Raw genomic sequence first — 25812 nt, 5'->3', positions numbered from 1 at the left:
GGGCATTGACCAAATCAATTGAGCTCCCCCAGATAACTAATTAATTCACTTGACATCATTCATTTACCACCAAATTAAATTTAAATTCAAATAAATGATTAAGCCAGCAGATGATATGACAAAACCATGTCTTCCAACTTTGCCTTTGACAGCTGTACTTAAAGTTATGAGTAAAGTGCTGAATTAATATCATAAACGAAGATGCATATTCAAGGGTACTGTTTCCATTCCTCATTCGATGTACTGAAACTATACATGTAATCTGTAATGACCTGAAGTGTCGATGAATGTTCCATTCAACAGAGTTCTGTCCTTTGTAGCTTACTATATAGAATAACGTAAATGGCAGGCATTTCCTATAACACATCCTATTTCTGTTCCTTTCTGAATAGAGTAACCTCATTCCTTGTAAAAGGGACTTAACTCCAGTTAGCTGATTCAAGGCAGACCATGTAGGGGGACAATAATCACATTTTAACTCGGCTTTACTCCCCTGCATGCCTACAAAAACTCCAACTGCTTAATCCCTCTTTTCAGACCAGCAAAATCTATCATTAATTGCCAGAGGCAAAATTAATAGTTGTTAATGGCCGCCTGAATCAAAGGCTCCGGGGCTAGATCTGCCAGTTAAACCTATTAATTCTATACAGGGGGACTGGGCGGTATGGGATCGGTATAGGGGACAAGAGGGGTGGAGACAACTCCTTTGGGTCTCACTGGGCTCTTTGGCCCTTGGTGGTTCACATCAGCTTCCACAGGAGCAGATCATGAAAGATGGAAGCAGGGGGGGCTTTTGTGGTTCGTCCCTGATTATTTCTCCCCTGAAAGGACTGACATCTGTCCTGGGTTCCTGGGACTGGCTGAGTCTCTGATCTACTGGTACCCCCCCACCCCCGCCCTCTTCTCCCTCAACAACATCTAGGATGGTAACTACCAAAAGAGGGAGGGAAGGCACCCTGGACATAACATAAAGAAGCAATATTTCCAGACCTTTGACCTTAGTAAAAAAAATACCTCTTTAGTTGACCTATTCTCAAAATGAGTTTCAGTTTGCAGACCTATGTACAGTGCATTAGGAAAGTATTCAGACCCCTTGACTTTTTCCACATTTTGTTACATTACATCCTTATTCTAAAATGTATTAAATTACAAAGCAAAAACACATCTGTATTTGGGGAGTTTCTGCCATTCTTCTCTGCAGATCCTCTCAATCTCTGTCAGGTTGGATGGGGAGCATCGCTGCATAGCTATTTTCAGGTCTCTCCAGAGATGTTCGATCGGGTTCAGGTCCGGGCTCTGGCTGGGCCACACAAGGACATTCAGAGACTTGTCCTGAAGCCACTCCTGTGTTGTCTTGGCTGTGTGCTTACAGTTGTTGTCCTGTTGGAAGGTGAACCTTTGCCCCAGTCTGAGGTCCTGAGCGCTCTGGAGCAGGTTTTCATCAAGGATCTCTGTACTTTGCTTCGTTCATCTTTCCCTCGATCCTGACTAGTCTCCCAGTCCTTGCCACTGGAAAAAATCCCCACAGCATGATGCTGCAACCACCAAGCTTCACCGTAGGGATGGTGTCAGGTTTCCTCCAGACGTGAAACTTGGCACTTGGCAAAGAGTTCAATATTGGTTTTATCAGACCAGAGCATCTTGTTTCTCATGGTCTGAGAGTGTTTAGGTGCCTTTTGGAAAACTCCAAGCGGGCTGTCATGGGCCTTTTACTGAGGAGTGGCTTCTGCCTGGCCCCTCTAACATAAAGGCCTGATTGGTGGAGTGCTGCAAAGATCGTTGTCCTTCTGGAAGGTTCTCCCATCTCCACAAAGGAACTCTGTGAACTCTCTGTCAGAGTGACCATAGGTTTCTTGGTCACCTCCCTGACCAAGGCCCTTCTCCACCTATTGCTCAGTTTGGCCGGGCGGCTCTAGGAAGAGTCTTGGTGGTTCCAAACTTCTTCCATTTAAGAATGATGGAGGTCACTGTGTTCTTGGGGACCTTCAATGCTGTAGAAATGTATTGGTACCCTTCCCCAGATCTGTGCCTCGACACAATCCTATCTCGGAGCTCTACGGACAATTCCTTCGACTTCATGGCTTGGTTTTTGCTCTGACATGCACTGTCAACCGTGAGAACTTATATAGACAGGTGTGTGCCTTTGCAAATCATGTCCAATCAATTGAATTTACCACAGGTGCCACTCCAATCAAGTTGTAGAAACATCTCAAGGATCATCAATGGAAACAGGAGGCACATGAGCTCCATTTTGAGTGTCATAGCAAAGGGTCTAAATACTTATGTAAATAGGGTATTTAAAAAATAAAAAAAACTGTTTTTGCTTTGTCATTATGGGTTATTGTGATGTCACTATGGGCTATTGTGATGTCATTATGGGGTATTGTGATGTCATTATGGGGTATTGTGTGTAGATAGATGAGGATTATTTTTTTCATCCATTTTAGAATAACAAAATGTGTAAAAGAGAAAGGGTCTGAATACTTTCCCGAATTCACTTTAAAAGACTTTCAGTCCACAGTGATTTTGGATACCTTGATAAATAAAAACTAGTCATAGTAAACCCCAGAGATATGTTGTAGTTAATCCCTAGAATTATCATGTTTAAATTGTTAGAAGTGGCTTTAAAGGTTTGGACTAGTCTGATCTAATTGATCAATTAACCTACAGGTGCCACTGTCAGCTATGGGCTATAGAAAACATTACCAGAATCATTTTGTGTGAAAACCTTTTCTATTGTTTTCTATTAGGAGGCTAATTTCCTAGATTTTAGGGACCATTTGGGGGATGACGAGAGGACATAGGGCATAATAAACTTGTTATAATAAGTAATAATTGCTAAATCTTTAATTAACAAGAAAATCCTTCAAATCATGTTTCTTCTGATTTAATATAATATCACTTTGCAACATTGAAAAAAACGCATATCGATAGGCAACTAGTCACAAGAAATTTAAATAAAGCAGAAGCCACTCATTTAGATTTACAAAATGGCTGTTATGCTAGGTTTACACGGTCCTATCTGCGCATGCCCACCACACCTATGTCAGCGACAGTTGAGGGCAGGTATTGAGTCTGACGAGTGACAGGCTCTTTGTCAAAGGCTTAGCCTACTGATCCTGGCTCCTAATGCAGCACAGTCCAACATTTATTTCCAGGAGTGATGAGACTGAGACAAGAGCCAGTCTGTCATAAACACAATCACAGATTAATCAATCTGACGCTGCAGTGGTCTCTAGAACCGAAACTTGATTTTTGTCAGATGGTTAAAGCAGAGAAATCCGGTCGATAACCTACTGAAGACAAGGTTCGGAGAAAGTGAACCGGATCTACAGGAAACCCGCTTCCAGAGGTCCACGGATATAGGCAACACGATTTGCACGCGTGAGGGACTGCGAGTTATGGATTTCCCGGGAACTGTTCTACTACTACTGTTGTGAGGTTTTCTTGTGCATCACCTGTTTTATAACTGTGTCATTGAATATATTATTAGAAATATATCAACTATAGCCTATTCTTGATCATGTACCAACATAGTAAGAAGTGTTTTACCATCGAATCCCTTGTTGGGAAAGACGTGAACTCTTCGACTAACGGGGACGAACCGATCAGACCCACAGCGCTGAGGTTCATGGAATCAATTCACCCGGCGCCCTTTGGGAGTTGTTTCCAGAACTCCGGCAGGACTTTATACGGCAGTCCAGACATGATGTTCCCTGACCCGGGCACACACACAGGGAACTCCGGTCTGCCCCTGCATCCCCTCCAGCTTCCATCGCAGCCTTTCTTCAACCCGCATCAGAGAGACACGTTGAATTTCTACCCGTGGGTTCTTCGAAACAGATATCTCGGTCACAGGTTCCAAGGTAAGCGGAACAAATTCTTAAATTGAATGAATATTACCAAAGTTATTTTCAATAATATCATATGTTTGGGCATATCCTTGCATGATTGATAAAGAAACACGAACTAAATTACAACGACTGTAGGCATCAGAAATGAGAACTCGAGTTGACTGATGGAAGAACTGTCCTTATTGATCCCTGAACAACATGTTGTTAGGGATGGTATTTTAGTCAGGATACAAATCATGTATTAAAAGGGTAAAGCAACAAAAACAGGACCAAAGCAAATGATTAAAACTACTGAAATTTGTTTGGAGATGAAAACGTTTCAACATCCAACTATAGCTTTTACTATTTATATTTTAAGTCTTCTTGCTTTTTTAAAAGTTATGTCTATGCATTATTCGTACATTTCAGAGATTGGATGCATTAAATTAAACGTAAAAACATTGCACCCAGGATTTGCGCCCGCCCGTAGCTTAAAACAACTTTTTTTTAAAAACCTATAACATTTCAGTAGTTTAATTTTGGAACGTTAACATGTTTTAATTCAAGTAGACTATATTGTTTATTTTTATTCATTTAAAATGCAAATCAAAATCATTGCACTTTCTTATAATGTAAGTTCCCAAAAAGTTGTTAGGAGATCAATAGTCTAATACGTTGAATAACAATACCAGGGTCAATTAATTGTGATTTAAATGTGTGAGCTCTATGCAATTATACAAATCAAATAATATAAAATAAGAACAATATTTATCTAACAAATAGGCCTATAATTATTTATTTTTTCCCTTTTGCCTACCCATTCGTTGTAGGTTTTGCATTATTCAGAAAGTTAATTATAAGCAGTGATGGAAAAAGTAACCAATTGTCATATTTGAGTAAGAGTATAGATACCTTAACAGAAAATGACTCAAGTAAAAGTCACCCAGTAAAATACGACTTGAGTAAAAGTCTAAAAGTATTTTGTTTTAAATATATTAAATATGCTTGAGGTATCAAAAGTAAATGTAATTGATAAAATATGCTTAAGTATCAAAAGTAAAAGTATAAATCATTTCACATACCTTCTATTAAGCAAACTAGACGGAACGATTTTCTTGTTTTTTAAATGTACGGATAGCCAGGGGGCACACTCCAACACTCAGACATCATTTACAAACGAAGCATCTGTGTTTAGTGAGTCCGCCAGATCAGAGGCAGTAGGGATGACCAGGGATGTTCTCTTGATACGTCTGTGAATTAGACCGTTTTCCCGTCCTGCAAAGCATTCGAAATGTAACGAGTACTTCTGGGTGTCAGGGAAAATATATTGAGTAAAATGTACATCATTTTCTTTTGGGATGTAGTGAAGTGAAAGTAAAAGTAGTCAAAAATAGAAATAGTAAAGTACAGATACCTCTCCCTAAAAATACTTAAATGGTACTTTTACTTAAGTACTTTACACTACTGATTATAAGGATTTTTGTTTCTCAAATATTTAGATATAATGAACAAATAATTATTTAATATGAAAGTTATTTTAATGAAAAATAACAAAAGACAGGAATATTGTAATATTATTAGTTTATAATAATATTATAGTATTATTACAAATAAAAACAGCAATAATAAACAATAAACAAATAATAATAATAATGCTATTTAATTAAATTTATTTGCTTTGTGTTCTACTTTAGATTTAAAGGCTGCCCATTTCTGATAAGACAATAACTATTTGGAAAATGGACCAGCTTTAGCAACCAAACAAAGCCATGAGAGAAATTGAATATTGGAAAATCTCAATATTCAGTGACCAAAACCTTAAATCATCTCATAAGCTATTTGCAGTACATATATGCAATACAGGGTGAACCTCCTTAATAACTGATGCTGGGTGGTCCTCAAAAAACAAAGCAATTTGTTAAACCAGACAGATCAATAACTTTCAACGCTCACCTCGTTGACTCAGTGGACAGCAGTGGTTAGCCACATCAGGTGTACTCTCAGGTATGTTACACTCTGACCAGTCAGCCCAGGGCCGTATTCACTGTGTCTCAAGAGTATTAGTGCTGATCTAGGATCCTTCTTTTAGATCATTAATGAATAAGATTATGAGGACAAAGGGGGGGGGGGGGGGGGGGGGGGGGGGGGGGGGGGATCTGATCCTAGATCAGCACTCCTCCTCTTTACCAGGTAACCTTTAGGGTGTACCTCAGTCAGGTAATCAGTGGGAGTCAGAGGTTGTTGTCACTGTTGCTCAGATCAGGAGCTCAGATAAAGTGTCTTTGTTTACGGACACAGCAGATCCACTCACGGATGGTGTCCAATAACCATGAAAACTAGTGTTTAGACAAGGCTAACTACAGACCGGAGGAGTGAGAGGAGAGGAATAGCCATCATGACTGTCACTTACTGTTAGAGATGGATGGATGGATGGGAGATTGATTTTCTTTCTTACTCCCCCACTTCCTGAGAGGTTGACAGAGAGAGAGAGAGAGAGAGAGAGAGAGAGAGAGAGAGAGAGAGAGAGAGAGAGGTTGACAGAGAGATAGAGAGAGAGAGAGAGAGAGAGGTTGACAGAGAGGTTGACAGAGAGATAGAGAGAGAGAGGTTGACAGAGAGATAGAGAGAGAGAGAGAGAGAGAGAGGTTGACAGAGAGATAGAGAGGTTGACATTAACATTTAAAATGTCTTTATTCTTTTGGAACTTTTATAAGTGTATTGTTTACAGTTAATTGTTTTTGAATTGAGAGATTGAGGGATAGAGCTAGAGAGAGAGAGAGAGAGAGAGCGAGAGAGAGGTTGAGAAAGGTTGAGAGAGAGAGGTTGAGAGAGAGAGATAGAGAGAGGTTGACAGAGAGAGAGAGGGAGGTTGAGAGAGAGAGATTAAGAGAGGTTGAGATAGAGAGACAGAGAGAGAGAGAGAGGTTGAGAGAAGTTGAGAGAGAGGTTTAGAGAGAGAGAGAGAGAGGTTGAGAGAAGTTGAGAGAGAGGTTGAGAGAGATAGAGGTTGAGAGAAGTTGAGGGAGAGATGTTGAGAGAGAGATAGAGAGGTTGGGAGAGAGAGATAGAGAGAGGGAGGGAGAGAGAGAGAGAGAAAGAGAGAGAGAGAGAGGGAGGTTGAGAGAGAGAGGTTGAGAGAGGTTGAGATAGAGAGACAGAGAGAGAGAGAGAGAGAGAGAGAAAGAGAGGTTGAGAGAAGTTGAGAGAGAGGTTGAGAGAGAGAGAGAGAGAGAGGTTGAGAGAAGTTGAGAGAGGCAGAGAGAGAGAGAGAGAGGTTGAGAGAAGTTGAGGGAGAGATGTTGAGAGAGAGAGAGATAGAGAGGTTGGGAGAGAGAGAGGTAGAGAGAGGGAGGGAGAGAGAGAGAGAGAGAAAGGTTGAGAGAAGTTGAGAGAGCGAGAGAGAGGTTGAGAGAAATTGAGAGACAGAGGTTGAGAGAGAGAGAGAGGGAGAGAGAGAGAGGTTGGGAGAGAGAGAGAGAGGTTGAGAGAAGTTGAGAGAGAGATGTTGAGAGAAAGAGAGGGGTTGAGATAGAGACAGAGAGAGAGAGAGAGAGAGAGGTTGAGAACAGCACAATATAAACAGGATCTTAGGTCCTACACATGTGAGCACTTATTTATATTGGGGTGCATTTCAGTGTGTAGCCTTTGGGGTGCATTTCAGTATGTAGCCGTTGGGGTACATTTCAGTATGTAGCCTTTGGGGAACATTTCAGTGTGTAGCCTTTGGGGTGCATTTCAGTGTCTAGCCTTTGGGGTGCATTTCAGTGTGTAGCCTTTGGGGAACATTTCAGTGTGTAGCCTTTGGGGTGCATTTCAGTGTCTAGTCTTTGGGGAACATTTCAGTGTGTAGCCTTTGGGGTGCATTTCAGTGTCTAGCCTTTGGGGTGCATTTCAGTGTGTAGCCGTTGGGGTACATTTCAGTATGTAGCCTTTGGGGAACATTTCAGTGTGTAGCCTTTGGGGTGCATTTCAGTGTGTAGCCTTTGGGGTGCATTTCAGTGTGTAGCCTTTAGGGTGCATTTCAGTGTGTAGCCATTGGGGTACATTTCAGTGTGTTGCCTTTGGGGTACATTTCAGTGTGTAGTCTTTGGGGTGCATTTCAGTGTGTAGCATTTGGGGTGCATTTCAGTGTGTAGCCTTTGGGGTGCATTTCAGTGTGTAGCCTTTGGGGTGTATTTCAGTGCATTTCGGTGTATAGCCTTTGGGGTACATTTCGGTGTATAGCCTTTGGGGTGCATTTCAGTGTGTAGCCTTTGGGGTGCATTTCAGTGTGTATGGGATTGTTATCACCAGGAAGGAAGGCAGACAGTAAAATTCACCCATCTCATGGTCTGATGGTCTGGAGGTTTGCTCTGACACATTGTTTTGTGTTGAATGCCAGGAGACACGTGTTGGAAGTTAACTTATAGGATAACTGCATTGTAAACATTATTTTCCTAACATATTTGATAATTCATAGAATGCTTCTCTTCTTCTTGTCGTTTAGTCCTTTTGTTTATAACCAGACAGAAAAACAAACAATCAATCAATCAACCAACCACAGTCAGATAAAGACCATCCACCCCCCTTATTTACCACCCTCCTCCCCCTTATTTACTACCATCCTCCCCCTTATTTACCCCCCCTTATTTACCACCATCCTCCCCCTTATTTACCCCCCCCCTTATTTACCACCCTCCTCCCCCTTATTTACCCCCCCCCCCCTTATTTACCACCATCCTCCCCCTTATTTACCCCCCCCCTTATTTACCACCATCCTCCCCCTTATTTACCACCACTCCCCCCTTATTTACTACCATCCTCCCCCTTCTTTACCCCCCCCCCCTTATTTACCACCCTCCTCCCCCTTATTTACCCCCCCCCTTATTTACCACCATCCTCCCCCTTATTTACCACCCCCCCTTATTTACCACCATCCTCCCCCTTATTTACCACCCCCCCTTATTTACCACCATCCTCCCCCTTATTTACAACCCCCCCTTATTTACCACCATCCTCCCCCTTATTTACCACCATCCTCCCCCTTATTTACCACCATCCTCCCCCTTATTTACCACCACCCCCCCTTATTTACCACCATCCTCCCCCTTATTTACCCCCCCCCCTTATTTACCACAATCCTCCCCCTTATTTACTACCATCCTCCCCCTTATTTACCACCATCCTCCCCCTTATTTACCACCCTCCTCCCCCTTATTTACCACCATCCTCCCCCTTATTTACCACCATCCTCCCCCTTATTTACCACCATCCTCCCCCTTATTTACCCCCCCCCTTATTTACCACCACCCTCCCCCTTATTTACTACCATCCTCCCCCTTATTTACCACCATCCTCCCCCTTATTTACCACCCTCCTCCCCCTTATTTACCACCATCCTCCCCCTTATTTACCACCATCCTCCCCCGTATTTACCACCATCCTCCCCCCTTATTTACCCCCCCCTTATTTACCACCATCCTCCCCCTTATTTACCACCATCCTCCCCCTTATTTACCACCATCCTCCCCCTTATTTACCCCCCCCCCCTTATTTACCACCATCCTCCCCCTTATTTACCACCATCCTCCCCCTTATTTACCACCATCCTCCCCCTTATTTACAACCCCCCCTTATTTACCACCACCCTCCCCTTTATTTACAACCCCCCCTTATTTACCACCATCCTCCCCCTTATTTACAACCCCCCCTTATTTACCACCATCCTCCCCCTTATTTACCACCATCCTCCCCCTTATTTACCACCATCCTCCCCTTTATTTACCACCATCCTCCCCCTTATTTACCACCATCCTCCCCCTTATTTACCACCACCCTCCCCTTTATTTACAACCCCCCCTTATTTACCACCATCCTCCCCCTTATTTACCACCACCCTCCCCCTTATTTACCACCATCCTCCCCCTTATTTACCACCATCCTCCCCCTTATTTACCACCACCCTCCCCCTTATTTACCACCATCCTCCCCCTTATTTACCACCATCCCCCCCCTTATTTACCACCATCCTCCCCCTTATTTACCACCATCCTCCCCCTTATTTACCACCATCCTCCCCCTTATTTACCACCATCCTCCCCCTTATTTACCACCATCCTCCCCCTTATTTACCACCATCCTCCCCCTTATTTACCACCACCCTCCCCCTTATTTACCACCATCCTCCCCCTTATTTACCACCATCCCCCCCCTTATTTACCACCATCCTCCCCCTTATTTACAACCCCCCCTTATTTACCACCATCCTCCCCCTTATTTACAACCCCCCCCTTATTTACTACCATCCTCCCCCTTATTTACAACCCCCCCCTTATTTACCACCATCCTCCCCCTTATTTACCACCATCCTCCCCCTTATTTACTACCATCCTCCCCCTTATTTACCACCATCCTCCCCCTTATTTACCACCATCCTCCCCCTTATTTACTACCATCCTCCCCCTTATTTACCACCATCCTCCCCCTTATTTACCCCCCCCCCTTATTTACCACCATCCTCCCCCTTATTTACCACAACTCCCCCCTTATTTACTACCATCCTCCCCCTTATTTACCCCCCCCCTTATTTACCACCATCCTCCCCCTTATTTACCCCCCCCCCCCTTATTTACCACCCTCCTCCCCCTTCTTTACCCCCCCCCTTATTTACCACCCTCCTCCCCCTTATTTACCCCCCCCCTTATTTACCACCATCCTCCCCCTTATTTCCCCCCCCCCCCTTATTTACCACCATCCTCCCCCTTATTTACTACCATCCTCCCCCTTATTTACCACCATCCTCCCCCTTATTTACCACCCTCCTCCCCCTTATTTACCACCATCCTCCCCCTTATTTACCACCATCCTCCCCCTTATTTACCACCATCCTCCCCCTTATTTACCCCCCCCCCTATTTACCACCATCCTCCCCCTTATTTACTACCATCCTCCCCCTTATTTACCACCATCCTCCCCCTTATTTACCACCCTCCTCCCCCTTATTTACCACCATCCTCCCCCTTATTTACCACCATCCTCCCCCTTATTTACCACCATCCTCCCCCTTATTTACCACCATCCTCCCCCTTATTTACCACCATCCCCCCCCTTATTTACCACCATCCTCCCCCTTATTTACAACCCCCCCTTATTTACCACCATCCTCCCCCTTATTTACAACCCCCCCTTATTTACTACCATCCTCCCCCTTATTTACAACCCCCCCCTTATTTACTACCATCCTCCCCCTTATTTACCACCATCCTCCCCCTTATTTACCACCATCCTCCCCCTTATTTACCACCATCCTCCCCCTTATTTACCACCATCCTCCCCCTTATTTACCACCATCCTCCCCCTTATTTACCACCATCCTCCCCCTTATTTACCACCATCCTCCCCCTTATTTACCACCATCCTCCCCCTTATTTACCACCATCCTCCCCCTTATTTACCACCATCCTCCCCCTTATTTACCACCACCCTCCCCCTTATTTACCACCATCCTCCCCCTTATTTACCACCATCCCCCCCCTTATTTACCACCATCCTCCCCCTTATTTACCACCATCCTCCCCCTTATTTACCACCATCCTCCCCCTTATTTACCACCATCCTCCCCCTTATTTACCACCATCCTCCCCCTTATTTACCACCATCCCCCCCCTTATTTACCACCATCCTCCCCCTTATTTACAACCCCCCCTTATTTACCACCATCCTCCCCCTTATTTACAACCCCCCCTTATTTACTACCATCCTCCCCCTTATTTACAACCCCCCCCTTATTTACTACCATCCTCCCCCTTATTTACCACCATCCTCCCCCTTATTTACCACCATCCTCCCCCTTATTTACTACCATCCTCCCCCTTATTTACCACCATCCTCCCCCTTATTTACCACCATCCTCCCCCTTATTTACTACCATCCTCCCCCTTATTTACCACCATCCTACCCCTTATTTACCACCACCCTCCCCCTTATTTACCACCATCCTCCCCCTTATTTACCACCACCCTCCCCCTTATTTACCACCATCCTCCCCCTTATTTACCACCATCCTCCCCCTTATTTACCACCACCCTCCCCCTTATTTACCACCATCCTCCCCCTTATTTACCACCATCCTCCCCCTTATTTACCACCATCCTCCCCCTTATTTACCACCACCCTCCCCCTTATTTACCACCATCCCCCCCCTTATTTACCACCATCCTCCCCCTTATTTACCACCATCCTCCCCCTTATTTACCACCATCCTCCCCCTTATTTACCACCATCCTCCCCCTTATTTACCACCATCCTCCCCCTTATTTACCACCATCCTCCCCCTTATTTACCCCCCCCCCTTATTTACTACCATCCTACCCCTTATTTACCACCATCCCCCCTTATTTACCACCACCCCCCCCTTATTTACCACCACCCCCCCCCTTATTTACCACCATCCTCCCCCTTATTTACAACCCCCCCTTATTTACCACCATCCTCCCCATCCTCCCCCTTATTTACAACCCCCCCCTTATTTACCACCATCCTCCCCATTCTTCCCCTTATTTACAACACCCCCCTTATTTACCACCATCCTCCCCCTTATTTACAACCCCCCCTTATTTACCACCATCCTCCCCTTTATTTACAACCCCCCCCTTATTTACTACCAACTCTCCCTTATTTACCACCATCCCCCCCCCTTATTTACCACCATCCTCCCCCTTATTTACCACCATCCTCCCCCTTATTTACCACCATCCTCCCCCTTATTTACCACCCTCCTTCCCTCTTATCTATCATCCATCTGACTGCCTCCATATTCATCCATCTAGGGTTAGAATGAGAGATTGGCCCCCACCACTACCCAGTGTGTAGCTTACTGCTGACAAGACCAGTCTTGTTGGTGCCAGGGGACTGGTGTTCCTGGTGATGAACACAGCTCTCTGGCTGGCGCTGCCATCTGCTCCCTGGTAGTCATGTTGGAGGCATGTTCCCCAACCCGCTGAGTACAGGCCAAAGTGTTGAAGGCTCATCCCCTGGAGGGTATTCCCTCTGTGGCTGGGGCTGAGCCACCCTTACAGTTTAGGGTTAGTATTCACAAATAGTCTCAGAGTCGGAGTGTTGATTTAGGATCATGTCACCCAGTACATATTATTATATTTATTATTATCTATAAGGCTAAACTGATCCTAGATCAGCACTATTACTGAGCATTAGTGTTCAGCCTGGTGAGTTATTCCCCCAGTCTCAGTCTTGCCCAGAGGGATTTGAGTGGAGGTGACGCCACTAACGCCATACGACAGATGATGCCAGTCTGACTGTCTATCTGAGTGGCTAAACCACCAGCCAGAATCAGCATGGAAAGAGATCAGGGTGCCTAGTGAGCATCAGGCGACAAGTGGCTAATCTGCCCTTGAATTCCATCCTGCTAGCTAACGCTCAAAGAGCAGGGGGTCTCCAACCTTTTCTAGCATGTCGTGAGCTACACATTTGTTTTCTAGCCATTAAATAGGCACAATTTTCTCTTCTCCTCTGCAACTCTTCCCAAGGTCCTTAGTGTTCCACAGAAAATAGTGCACTATGTTTTCTTGCCAATATACCTGGTAAAATAAGGGATAATAAACAACTCTAAGGTGGGCCCTATAAAATCTGTGTTTTTTTTCACTGATTCTGCTTTACATTTTCACAAATTCTGTTTCTCAGTGAAAATGTTCCTGGTTTTTGATTACTATTGTTTTTCACTCTCAAAATTACAATTGTTCATAGAGAAACAACGAAATTGGATGTTCTGAGTCCATGTCAATGGTGAAATCACATCAGAAGACCATTTTTTAGGCCCTGAACAACACATTAGGATTTATGAGTGTAATTCCCCTTTAATTGCGCGTCTGGCTCTTTAATTGCGCATCTAGCGAGTGAGGAATGTGCGATATAATTTGCCGGTAATTTTGTCGGTCGAGTGATGGTTCTAATGCCAAAGTTAGCAAATAACAAAATAATAGATACAAATGCTGTACTTACTCGTGATATACTTCTGCCAGGTAAGACTACATTGCAGTTAACATTTAATTGTGACCGTTTTGGGGAAATTATTTCTGTTATCCCACTAGATGGTTATCACATTAAATGGCCACACACGGAGTGATAGACAAACGCGCACACGACACGGACCGACAGGGGTAATATTGCTGGAAATTAATTGGCAGATATTTTTTTTTTTTTAAGCCAATAGTGGTTAACCAGGGGTGGGATAATGTCAATCTTGCGTCAATTAGATAGTATCTGGGAGCTTGCACCGTCTGATGCTTGTGAGATTTGTTAATGACAGTTTGCAGTGAAAATGACATTTACTTTCAGAATTGTTTGGCGAGCTACTCATAGGTGGGTGGTGAGCTACTGGAGACCCCTGACAGACTGACCAGGTGAACACTTATTGATGTCACTTGTTAAATCCACTTCAATCCGTGTAGATGAAGGAGAGGAGACAGGGTAAAGAAGGATTTTTCAAGCTTGTTTAGACAATTGAGACGTGGATTGTGTACCTGTGCCATTCAGAGGGTGACTGGGCAAGACAAAATATTGAAGTACGTTTGAACAGGGTATGGTAGTAGGAGCCTGGCGCACCAGTTTGTATCAAGAACTGCAACGCTGCTGGGTTTTCCTGCTCAACAGTTTCCTTTGTGTATCAAGAATGGTTCACCACCCAAAGGACATCCAGCCAATTTAACACAACTGTGGGAAGCATTTAAGTTAATATGGGCCAGCATCCCTGTGGAACGCTTTCTACACCTTGTAGAGTCCATGCCATGAGGAATTGAGGCTGGTTCTCTGGACATAAGGGGAGGGGTGCAACTCGATAGGATGGTGTTCTTAATGTTTTGTTCACTCAGTGTATATTAATCTGTGCATGGGGGGGAAACATTGTTTTGAGTAGAAGGTGTAGTCACTTTTTTTTGTCTTGTAAAAAGCCACCAATACCAATACAAGCTGAGGAAACCTACTATTAGCTGCTATTACCATTTGCTATGTTGTTGTCTTAGGTTTCTCTTTATGTAGTGTTGTGTTGTCTCTCTTGTCGTGATGTGTGTTTTTTAGTCCTATATTTCTTTATTTAATTTTTGTATTTTTAATCCCAACCCCTGTCCCCCTTCAGGAGGCCTTTTGCCTTTTGGTTGGCCGTCATTTTAAATAAGAATTTGTTCTCAACTGACTTGACTAGTTTAAATAAAATAATAAGAAAGACTGCTTTTAGAATAACTGGAGTTGATTTCGGACTCTATCAAACTCTTCAAAACCTCCTTCATGTGTAACTCAGTACCGTTGTCTGTGAGTAGTGCAGCAGGTCATATCAGACCTGCTAGTGAAGATATGACCATAAGCACAAATGTTATGCTAGGGAAGAAATGCATGGTTGTTTCCACAGACAGGGCTTTCATTTAACTCATTTAACTGTCTGTAGAAGAGAGCATCAGGCCAGTTTCTAACTAGGTTTATATTAGCGTGACGTTATCATTTAAAGAAAATAATAGTCGACATAATGTTTCAGCATAGCAATATCACAACAAGGTATTTCCATAGTACATTTAGTCCAATATTCAGTACCCCTTTAGGTCGCTTTCAAAGCTTGTGTACCATAGCAGCAGGGTGACCTAGTGGTTAGAGTGTTGGACTAGTAACCGGAAGGTTCAAACCCCCGAGCTGACAAGGTTCAAATCTGTTGTTCTGCCCCTGAACAAGGCAGTTAACCCACTGTTCCTAGGCCGTCATTGAAAATAAGAATTTGTTCTTAACTGACTTGCCTAGTAAAATAAATAGCATCGGTATTTGCCAATCCAAGGTCACGGTCAGTTTTGACGGCTTCTCTGTATCTGTCTCCTTTCATAGATGCTTCATCTTCGGTCCATGTTTTGCATGTGAACGAATGTGGCTGGACACTGTAGCCCTGCTGTCGATGATTTAATTCATTTGGTTTGACAGACTCCTCGCAGCTTTCGGTGCATCCCACACACAGTCCCTCAACTGCCGAGCTGTAACCGATTTTTGCGTACGCGTGTTTGAGGTTATATTTGTGCTGCAAGGTTCTTTTCAAGCCAGGCACAACCTTTTCATGTGGCGGTCAAATCATTTATTGATGGATTTGCTTATGTAAAAATATTGAAGTTTTTTTTATATATGTGTCATTTTAATAAACGAACCCTAATCCTGGGAGGGCAGATGTTGGGCCTGTGGCGAGAAGAAAGTCATGTACACAATGAAACTGAACGACAAGGACATTTTACTATTGCCCTGTGTTGAATGAAGTCGGGTATGTTCATACGATTCAATTTGTTTAATTGCACAACACTTCGTCTTCACAACAATAGTTTTTTTTTGCATTTTCCCAGCCCGAGATATTTACGTGTGATGTCATATGAGGCGTTACTGAACACTTAGGTTTCATGCTCAGCGTTGAATACACTAAAGGCCCTACATGTATACAAATGAGCTTAATGTCACAATATAGAGAGGTGAAGTCCCTGAACTGCTCTACAAATGGTCAAATACCCCTCTTGTTCTGAATGAACCTGCCATCCATAACTTATGAATGAAATAACAGGAATCAGTATTGAAACTAGACAATCTAGTTCTGGAGGTTTTTATTGAGTCTAGCCTAAGAGAAGTGTTCACAAAGCTTTATGGAATAAATCACTTTGAATTACAGTACTATTGAAACGCAATACATGTGATTCATGTCTTTGTTCCTTTTTTCCCAACGAAGCAATGTCCTAATTAAAGTATCTTATTTTGAAACACTTTGATCTGAATAGCAAAGATACGTTTCTCTCACAATACACATATGCTTATACGGGCCCTCTGTGCGTTTTCGATGGGCCGTGACCAATGTTCTCTCAACAACAACGAAAATCCCGGCACTGAGCAAATTTAAGGTCTGCTGAGCGGAAACTTGAATGTTGTGAAAATTCTGTGCAACTTTCCGAGCACATTTACTGTGAACACTGAGGCTGTACCCACTTTAAGTTAGTGTTAACAGTGGTCAGGTGGTCACTGTGGCTATTTGATTATAATGTAGGCCTACCAGAGTGACCTACCATCAAAAACAATGGAGAAAATGCATCCCATAACATTTTAACATGGAATTAGCTGTTCTATCATTCAGCCTACAGGAGCAGCAATGTGTGGTTTTCAATGTAGGTCTACATCACATATCATTTTAACATGGAATTAGCTGTTCTATCATTCAGCCTACAGGAGCAGCAATGTGTGGTTTTCAATGTAGGCCTAAATTCCATCAGACTTCTGAAAAAACACACATGGCTCGACATTAACCTGTTTATCCACTTGTCCTTCAGACAAGGAGGTGACTGAAAATGTTGTGTTGTTTGATGGAAGAAACCACTTTACAAAATAAAATGCATCATTATTCCCACACCATTATTACAGAGAATCAGACACATTATGCTACCCTCTGCCTATTGGCTACTTAGCTTATTCAAGCCCGTCTCAAAATACAACACTGCCCCTTTAAGACAAAAAAGCTTTTTACCTGACTGGCTTTTCAAAGATGTCTAGAAATGCAACCACTCCCCCATTGCTGACTACAAATGATCTGTAACTGGGCTAGTAACTCACTAACCAGCAAAGGATATGAACAGAATGTGCACACATGGCTACATGCAGCTCTCCCTTTGATCTCAAAACAAGCACATCTACTCAGAACCGCTCATGCTGTTAACACAGTCCAGTTCAAAAGTAAATGGCACAGATCCATATATGGCAATGGGCTATTTGCATATAGGCCTACTATAGCTCTGATTGGTTATGCCGTACCTATCTGTGTACAGTACAGGCTGAGTCATGTGTGTCACTGCAATAAAATCCTTCTCCGATGCGTTCTGCCCACAACAAAATCTCTTGCATAGTTAGTTTTTGTTTCAGTATGTTGCGTTGAATTTGATCACAATTGCCACAGTAAAGGGAAACGTTGATAGTGTTAACTACGGAGGAAAACTCTAGAAAGTTGAGTGAAGTTTAATCTCGTGCTTCTCTCTGTAGGCTGAAATTTAGTCTGCCTGTAGTCCCAGGGGGAGCTGTTAGAGGGAAGATTGGTCATGACCATGATAAATCAGGGAGGTGTTTCTTTATTCAAGTGTATGTGTGTGTGTGTGTGGGGGGGGGGGGGGGGGGGGGGGGAACCAATAGGCTCGTTGTTGAAAGTCCCAGTTCCTTTATCTGTCGTTTCCTAAATGTGATGACATTCAAACGTGATGTGTAATGCATACAGTATATCATCTCCTTAATGATAAATCTGTCTACATAATAGAACAAGCATGTGGAATGAGGTGTGGTGGCATTGTGAAATGGAGGATGATATCACAACCTAACATTAGTAACTTTTACATGTACATGAATCAATTACTCACGTTATGGGAAAGTGTCATGAATGATGAGTTACAGTGCCTTGCGAAAGTATTCGGCCATCTTGAACTTTGCGACCTTTTGCCACATTTCAGGCTTCAAACATAAAGATAAAACTGTATTTTTTTGTGAAGAATCAACAACAAGTGGGACACAATCATGAAGTCGAACGACATTTATTGTATATTTCAAACTTTTTTAACAAATCAAAAACTGAAAAATTGGGCGTGCAAAATTATTCAGCCCCCTTAAGTTAATACTTTGTAGCGCCACCTTTTGCTGAGATTACAGCTGTAAGTCGCTTGGGGTATGTCTTTATCAGTTTTGCACATCGAGAGACTGACATTTTTTCCCATTCCTCCTTGCAAAACAGCTCGAGCTCAATGAGGTTGGATGGAGAGCATTTGTGAACAGCAGTTTTCAGTTCTTTCCACAGATTCTTGATTGGATTCAGGTCTGGACTTTGACTTGGCCATTCTAACACCTGGATATGTTTATTTTTGAACCATTCCATTGTAGATTTTGCTTTATGTTTTGGATCATTGTCTTGTTGGAAGACAAATCTCCGTCCCAGTCTCAGGTCTTTTGCAGACTCCATCAGGTTTTCTTCCAGAATGGTCCTGTATTTGGCTCCATCCATCTTCCCATCAATTTTAACCATCTTCCCTGTCCCTGCTGAAGAAAAGTAGGCCCAAACCATGATGCTGCCACCACCATGTTTGACAGTGGGGATGGTGTGTTCAACTGTGTTGCTTTTACGCCAAACATAACGTTTTGCATTGTTGCCAAAAAGTTCAATTTTGGTTTCATCTGACCAGAGCACCTTCTTCCACATGTTTGGTGTGTCTCCCAGGTGGCTTGTGGCAAACTTTAAACAACACTTTTTATGGATATCTTTAAGAAATGGCTTTCTTCTTGCCACTCTTCCATAAAGGCCAGATTTGTGCAATATACGACTGATTGTTGTCCTATGGACAGAGTCTCCCACCTCAGCTGTAGATCTCTGCAGTTCATCCAGAGTGATCATGGGCCCCTTGGCTGCATCTCTGATCAGTCTTCTCCTTGTATGAGCTGAAAGTTTAGAGGGACGGCCAGGTCTTGGTAGATTTGCAGTGGTCTGATACTCCTTCCATTTCAATATTATCGCTTGCACAGTGCTCCTTGGGATGTTTAAAGCTTGGGAAATATTTTTGTATCCAAATCCGGCTTTAAACTTCTTCACAACAGTATCTCGGACCTGCCTGGTGTGTTCCTTGTTCTTCATGATGCTCTCTGCGCTTTTAACGGACCTCTGAGACTATCACAGTGCAGGTGCATTTATACGGAGACTTGATTACACACAGGTGGATTGTATTTATCATCATTAGTCATTTAGGTCAACATTGGATCATTCAGAGATCCTCACTGAACTTCTGGAGAGAGTTTGCTGCACTGAAAGTAAAGGGGCTGAATAATTTTGCACGCCCAATTTTTCAGTTTTTGATTTGTTAAAAAAGTTTGAAATATCCAATAAATGTCGTTCCACTTCATGATTGTGTCCCACTTGTTGTTGATTCTTCACAAAAACATACAGTTTTATATCTTTATGTTTGAAGCTTGAAATGTGGCAAAAGGTCGCAAAGTTCAAGGGGGCCGAATACTTTCGCAAGGCACTGTAAGTGAAGTAACCCATCGGGGCACATTGATATGGCTGATACTGGCCTAGAGAGCAGCATGCAATGTGTTTCAACACTGATGCCCTCCTTAGCAACATGCACGACATATCAACACTGATGCCCTCCTTAGCAACATGCACTACGTATCAACACTGATGCCCTCCTTAGCAGCATGCCTACATATCAACACTGATGCCCTCCTTAGCAACATGCACTACGTATCAACACTGATGCCCTCCTTAGCAGCATGCACTACATATCAACACTGATGCCCTCCTTAGCAACATGCACTACGTATCAACACTGATGTCCTCCTTAGCAACATGCACTACGTATCAACACTGATGCCCTCCTTAGCAACATGCACTACGTATCAACACTGATGCCCTCCTTAGCAGCATGCACTACATATCAACACTGATGCCCTCCTTAGCAGCATGCACTACGTATCAACACTGATGCCCTCCTTAGCAACATGCACTACATATCAACACTGATGCCCTCCTTAGCAGCATGCACTACGTATCAACACTGATGCCCTCCTTAGCAACATGCACTACGTATCAAAACTGATGCCCTCCTTAGCAGCATGCACTACGTATCAACACTGATGCCCTCCTTAGCAGCATGCACTACGTATCAACACTGATGTCCTCCTTAGCAGCATGCACTACGTATCAACCCTCCTTAGCAACATGCACTACGTATCAACACTGATGTCCTCCTTAGCAGCATGCACTACGTATCAACCCTCCTTAGCAAAATGCACTACGTATCAACACTGATGCCCTCCTTAGCAACATGCACTACATATCAACACTGATGTCCTCCTTAGCAACATGCACTACGTATCAACACTGATGCCCTCCTTAGCAACATGCACTACATATCAACACTGATGTCCTCCTTAGCAACATGCACTACATATCAACACTGATGTCCTCCTTAGCAACATGCACTACGTATCAACACTGATGCCCTCCTTAGCAACATGCACTACGTATCAACACTGATGCCCTCCTTAGCAGCATGCACTACGTATCAACCCTCCTTAGCAACATGCACTACGTATCAACACTGATGCCCTCCTTAGCAGCATGCACTACATATCAACACTGATGCCCTCCTTAGCAGCATGCACTACGTATCAACACTGATGCCCTCCTTAGCAGCATGCACTACGTATCAACACTGATGTCCTCCTTAGCAGCATGCACTACGTATCAACCCTCCTTAGCAAAATGCACTACGTATCAACACTGATGCCCTCCTTAGCAACATGCACTACATATCAACACTGATGTCCTCCATAGCAACATGCACTACGTATCAACACTGATGCCCTCCTTAGCAACATGCACTACATATCAACACTGATGTCCTCCTTAGCAACATGCACTACGTATCAACACTGATGCCCTCCTTAGCAACATGCACTACGTATCAACACTGAAGTCCTCCTGTTCTGTTCCAGGGTAGACTAATGGTCACCTATTGTCCAAATAAAACACATACTTTAGGCTTATACGCTGTTTGATCAGCTGTTTGCTTTGCCCTCTTTTTGAGGTGTATTTGGACCAGCTATTAATCACAAAACAACACCTTAGCCTACGAATAAAAACACTTAGTAAAAACCATTAGTATCAGTTTGCTGAGTTGTACAACAGTTAGTATACTCTAGCTTATCTCTGTGCACATACAACAAGAGCTGCTACGGTGTCATTCCTGTCTGTCAACCCTAAGTCTAACCCTCCACTTCCTCTCCCTCCTCTCCTCTCTCCAGGTGAGGACAGCAGCCCAGAGAACCTGCTCCTTCATGGGCCTTTCTCCCGCAAGCCGAAGCGCATCCGGACAGCCTTCTCCCCCTCACAGCTCCTCAGGCTGGAGAGGGCCTTTGAGAAGAACCACTATGTGGTAGGAGCAGAACGGAAGCAGCTCGCCAGCGGCCTCTGCCTCACCGAGACACAGGTGAGTGTGAGGGGGGGGCACAGCGATCTTGAACGCACCCGTAACATGGTTTTTAACGCACTCTAAACCCCTAGGGGTTAAAAGCCAATTTATGCTTGATCTGAAAATGTGGTTGAAGGCTCTGTATGGAGGGTGTGACGTACTTACGGAGCCACGAGGCTTGCGGAGGCCAGATTGAGCTCCGTACCGCATCACCGTGCGCCTCCCAATTTTTTAAAACAATGCAAAGGGCTCTGTATACCTCCGCATTGACATGATTGCTTGACCGTAGGTGAGGGCGGGAGGTCCTGTATAAACACAAAAACTCAATCCCTTGACAACATCCTTCACAACAGCTCTGCCCTGACTTCAGAGGCCGTTTCACAGTAAATGCTGTACGGACACTGCAGATGTCGGATTTTTACCATGCAGAGCCGTTTAAGGCATGGCTGCATTCCAGAGCACTGAAACGGATATGAGTAGGCTCTTAGTCAGAACCCCACAACACCCTCTCAATCAACGTATAGCAAAACCAGGTTTCTCCACCACAAGTTGTTTGTCCTACAGTAGTTATGGGGATGGGCATGGTGATGCCAATAAATCATGTAGTTCATTTCACAATGATTATTTATGACCTGATTTCTCTAATCACAACAGAAACACACTGCTGATAAACAGCAATTCAGGCTTTTTCGCAATCCTCTCATGCAATATATCATGCATTGGGAATACAGTATTGCGATGTGCTGAACTTTTAATTTCAAAAAGTATTAGGCCAATAATTGAATCAAGCTTGTAAATAGGATATAAAAATGACAACCAGACAATGCCTGAAAAAATAATGTAAAAATATTATGCTCTTTGCACGGCAAAAAAGCTGTAAAGAACGACAGTATGTGAAGCCTTAGGCAGGCAATGTTTGGCAGTGTTATAGAAAGAAAATGGAAGCAGTAACACCCTGTGAAATATTGTCTTGGCAAAATCATTGTTGCTATGACACTTTGAAAAAAATGCTTTGCTTAAAAATCATAGGGCAAAGGTCAATTTACTGAAGAAAATGTGTGTGTTCGCTTCAGCTGTCTCAAAGTATTTCATGGAGGTGGAAGAAGGAGTTGTAGTCGTTTTTACAGCAAGCGCACTTCTATATTTTACCATTTGTTTCTTCCAGTGCTAAACTTGACGTCTCTACTTTCTCTCCCAGGTAAAGGTTTGGTTCCAGAACAGGAGGACGAAGCACAAGAGACAGAAGCTGGAGGAAGAGTCACCTGAGTCACAGCAGAAGAGGAAAGGAAGCCAGCACGTCAGCCGCTGGAGGGTGGCTACGCACCAAGGCAGTAGCCTCGAGGACATCGATGTCATCTCGGAGGACTGACGTACGTCGTTGTCACCTTGATTGAACCGTCATAAATCATTCAACAGGAACGCACGCTGACCGACTGCTGACTGACTTGTGTCTGAATATGAGCAGTCTGTGTGCTCCTCTGAACACCTGATTTGACCTTTGATACCACCTGTTGTTAAATCAAACAGATGAAACAACTTTAATGAAAACAATCAGAATGACTTCTCCATGTTGGACAGAAGTACTCTTGTTTGATCGTTAAAGAGACAGATCTGACATTTTGTAGCTGAAGGGTTTTTGACCCTAGTTTATCACGTTATTACACAGCTGCGGCTGCTGTAAACGTGGTGGACATCTGCATTTGGTCTGTGTTGCTTGCCGTAGTAGCACAAACTACTGAAGAGAGACCGTTTGACTTGGAGGAATTGTTCAGTACAGTTGGTTACTCTATTGTCTAACTATCCTTACTCACATTTAACAAAACATCATTATTGTTTTAGCGTTTTCAGTTTGTTGATGTGTATTTGTACAATGCTCAATATGCACAATATGTTTGTGGTAAAATAAAATAAGCCATTGGTATGATAGCTATAGAGGAACCACCTTAGAACCTGCTGATTCTGTTTAGGATTTTTTTTATTTTTTATTATAGTCTTTAGACCAGTCCCACTGAAAAGTAGGTAACCACCACTACAGACAATAAATCATACCGATGCCATGTTACCCTGAGATATGTTTTTCGATTCTCACATTGGAATAGTTTGGACAATTTAAATTGTAAGTATTTATGCAAATCTAAAAAACGGTATTCTATGCATCGTTTGTCCTTGTTTTATTTCCTCTGGATTTAAAAAGGCTGTTTTTGTCGAGTTTGTTACTTACTTTAAATTCATTCCACGTTTGCTTTTGCCTTTGACAAAATATTTGATAAATTATATTGAGACCATGTAGAATGTACAGTGCAGGCACATTACAACTTGTCCACTAGAATGACAAGAAAAACAAATGTTCCTCATTACTACATTTATTTCAGCAACATTACCATTCCTGAGATATAATGTTATGTAGCACTTCGTAGTGGAATATACATTTGCATTTGTTTTAAATAGATTAGAAATAATGCACTGTAAGTAGGAATCTTTCTTTGAACCTATTTCTCCGGAGAGTGAACGTTTTTTTGTACTTTCTGTGTGTGGTCAGATGACTTTGGAAAATAAAAAACATCAACCAATATTTTATTATGTGCGAGTATGTCTAAGCGTTCATTTTCTAACCTATTTTCAACATCCTATAATTGTCGACATGTCATCACTTCAAACTACAAACACATGTCGGTTAAATGACACAGAACTTGAAAAGTAATTTGATACACGACGATTTGTTCTTTGGTCTACACCTTTGTAGAACAGATAGTAATATATTAGCTACAGGTCAAGGCATCAGCGTATATTTGTTAAATTAATTAAATATACATTTTAAATAGGCCTAGCATAGCCTATATACAGAACCGTGGTTATAGTTTAGAATTATTTATCTTGTGTTATTTAAAAAATATATATATATTATCCATAAGAAACCCCAATGGTCTGTTGCCTGTGTTTTACAGAAATTTATTCAGTTTGCGGATAGCATTCATTACTAGGCCTATCCTAAATTATACATTGGCTATAAAAGGGTTATTAACAATTAGCCTAGATTACTTTTTGACGAACGCATAAAACATAAGGAGGTTATTTATACGGCAGTAGGCCTATTACGTTTGGGCCAATCCTTTTTCAATGTATTCTCCGTCTGGACTTGTGCATTTAGGCCTAAAATAGATAGGTTGCGATTGGTGCATGGTCAAATACTAGGACAAGTTCAAAGCGACGTGTAACAACGCACTCTGTTCCGTTTCGTGCTCTTCAAAATACACTTTTCACCAGAAATATTATTGTGCCAGAGATGCTTTTCTTGACAAATATAATTGATAAGCCTAGGCTAATCGTTCGGAAAATATTTAAAGCCTTGTTTCAGAAAAGGTATGTCAGAAACAAAAGCATTTTTAAATTCCGACTTACTGACATACATGATATGAGGATATGCTGCTATGTGAAAACAACTTCACTTCTCGGATATGCCGACACAAACGTGAGGAACCTTGTTTTGGAATTACGTTAAGTCACCGTCGATTCAGCTCGGATAGAGAAAGACACGATCAACCAACAAAAGGTCAAAACCCGTCCCTGCTATTATTACTAATACGACATGACCCCCTTACTAAAACGGCCTTCTTTGAGCAATAGAGACCAGTCTTGCGTGAGCCATTAATAGTCATTAGTTTATTTCGAGTCATTACTGTAGCCTGATCAAACAGCGTATAAGCCTAAAGTATGTGTTTTATTTGGACAATAGGTGACCATTAGTCTACCCTGGAACAGAACAGAATATAAATAATATGGAGTACTATATAGTTAGCTTATTCGGTACTTATTCTGTAAAAATGTATATCAATAGAGTATAATCAGTGATAAATGGAGCATTGACCTCTGAGTGGTCAATCATTTAGGGCCATTGTTCTTAATACTCAAATTGTCCCTAATTTCATTCTACGTTTTATTCCATTCTATGTCACCGTTGTAGTGTTTGATATTCAGCTTGTATT

The 25812-nt window shown here is 42.7% G+C and overlaps 1 protein-coding gene across 1 annotated transcript; it reads left to right on the top strand.

Annotated features, from left to right (window-relative positions):
- Positions 1 to 3104: 3104 nt before the first annotated feature.
- On the top strand, positions 3105 to 24399 carry LOC110504521 (homeobox protein EMX1-like). Its single transcript, XM_021583278.2, has 3 exons — positions 3105 to 3866; positions 21663 to 21847; positions 23028 to 24399. The coding sequence occupies exons 1-3, from the start codon at positions 3524 to 3526 to the stop codon at positions 23196 to 23198; spliced, it is 699 nt and encodes a 232-aa protein (XP_021438953.1). The 5' UTR covers positions 3105 to 3523; the 3' UTR covers positions 23199 to 24399.
- Positions 24400 to 25812: the final 1413 nt, after the last annotated feature.

This window comes from Oncorhynchus mykiss, chromosome 31 (assembly GCF_013265735.2).
Source record: "Oncorhynchus mykiss isolate Arlee chromosome 31, USDA_OmykA_1.1, whole genome shotgun sequence".
NCBI classification, from domain to species: domain Eukaryota; kingdom Metazoa; phylum Chordata; class Actinopteri; order Salmoniformes; family Salmonidae; genus Oncorhynchus; species Oncorhynchus mykiss.
The sequence above is the reverse complement of the archived record's forward strand: the minus strand, read 5'-3'. Positions and strand labels throughout refer to the sequence as shown.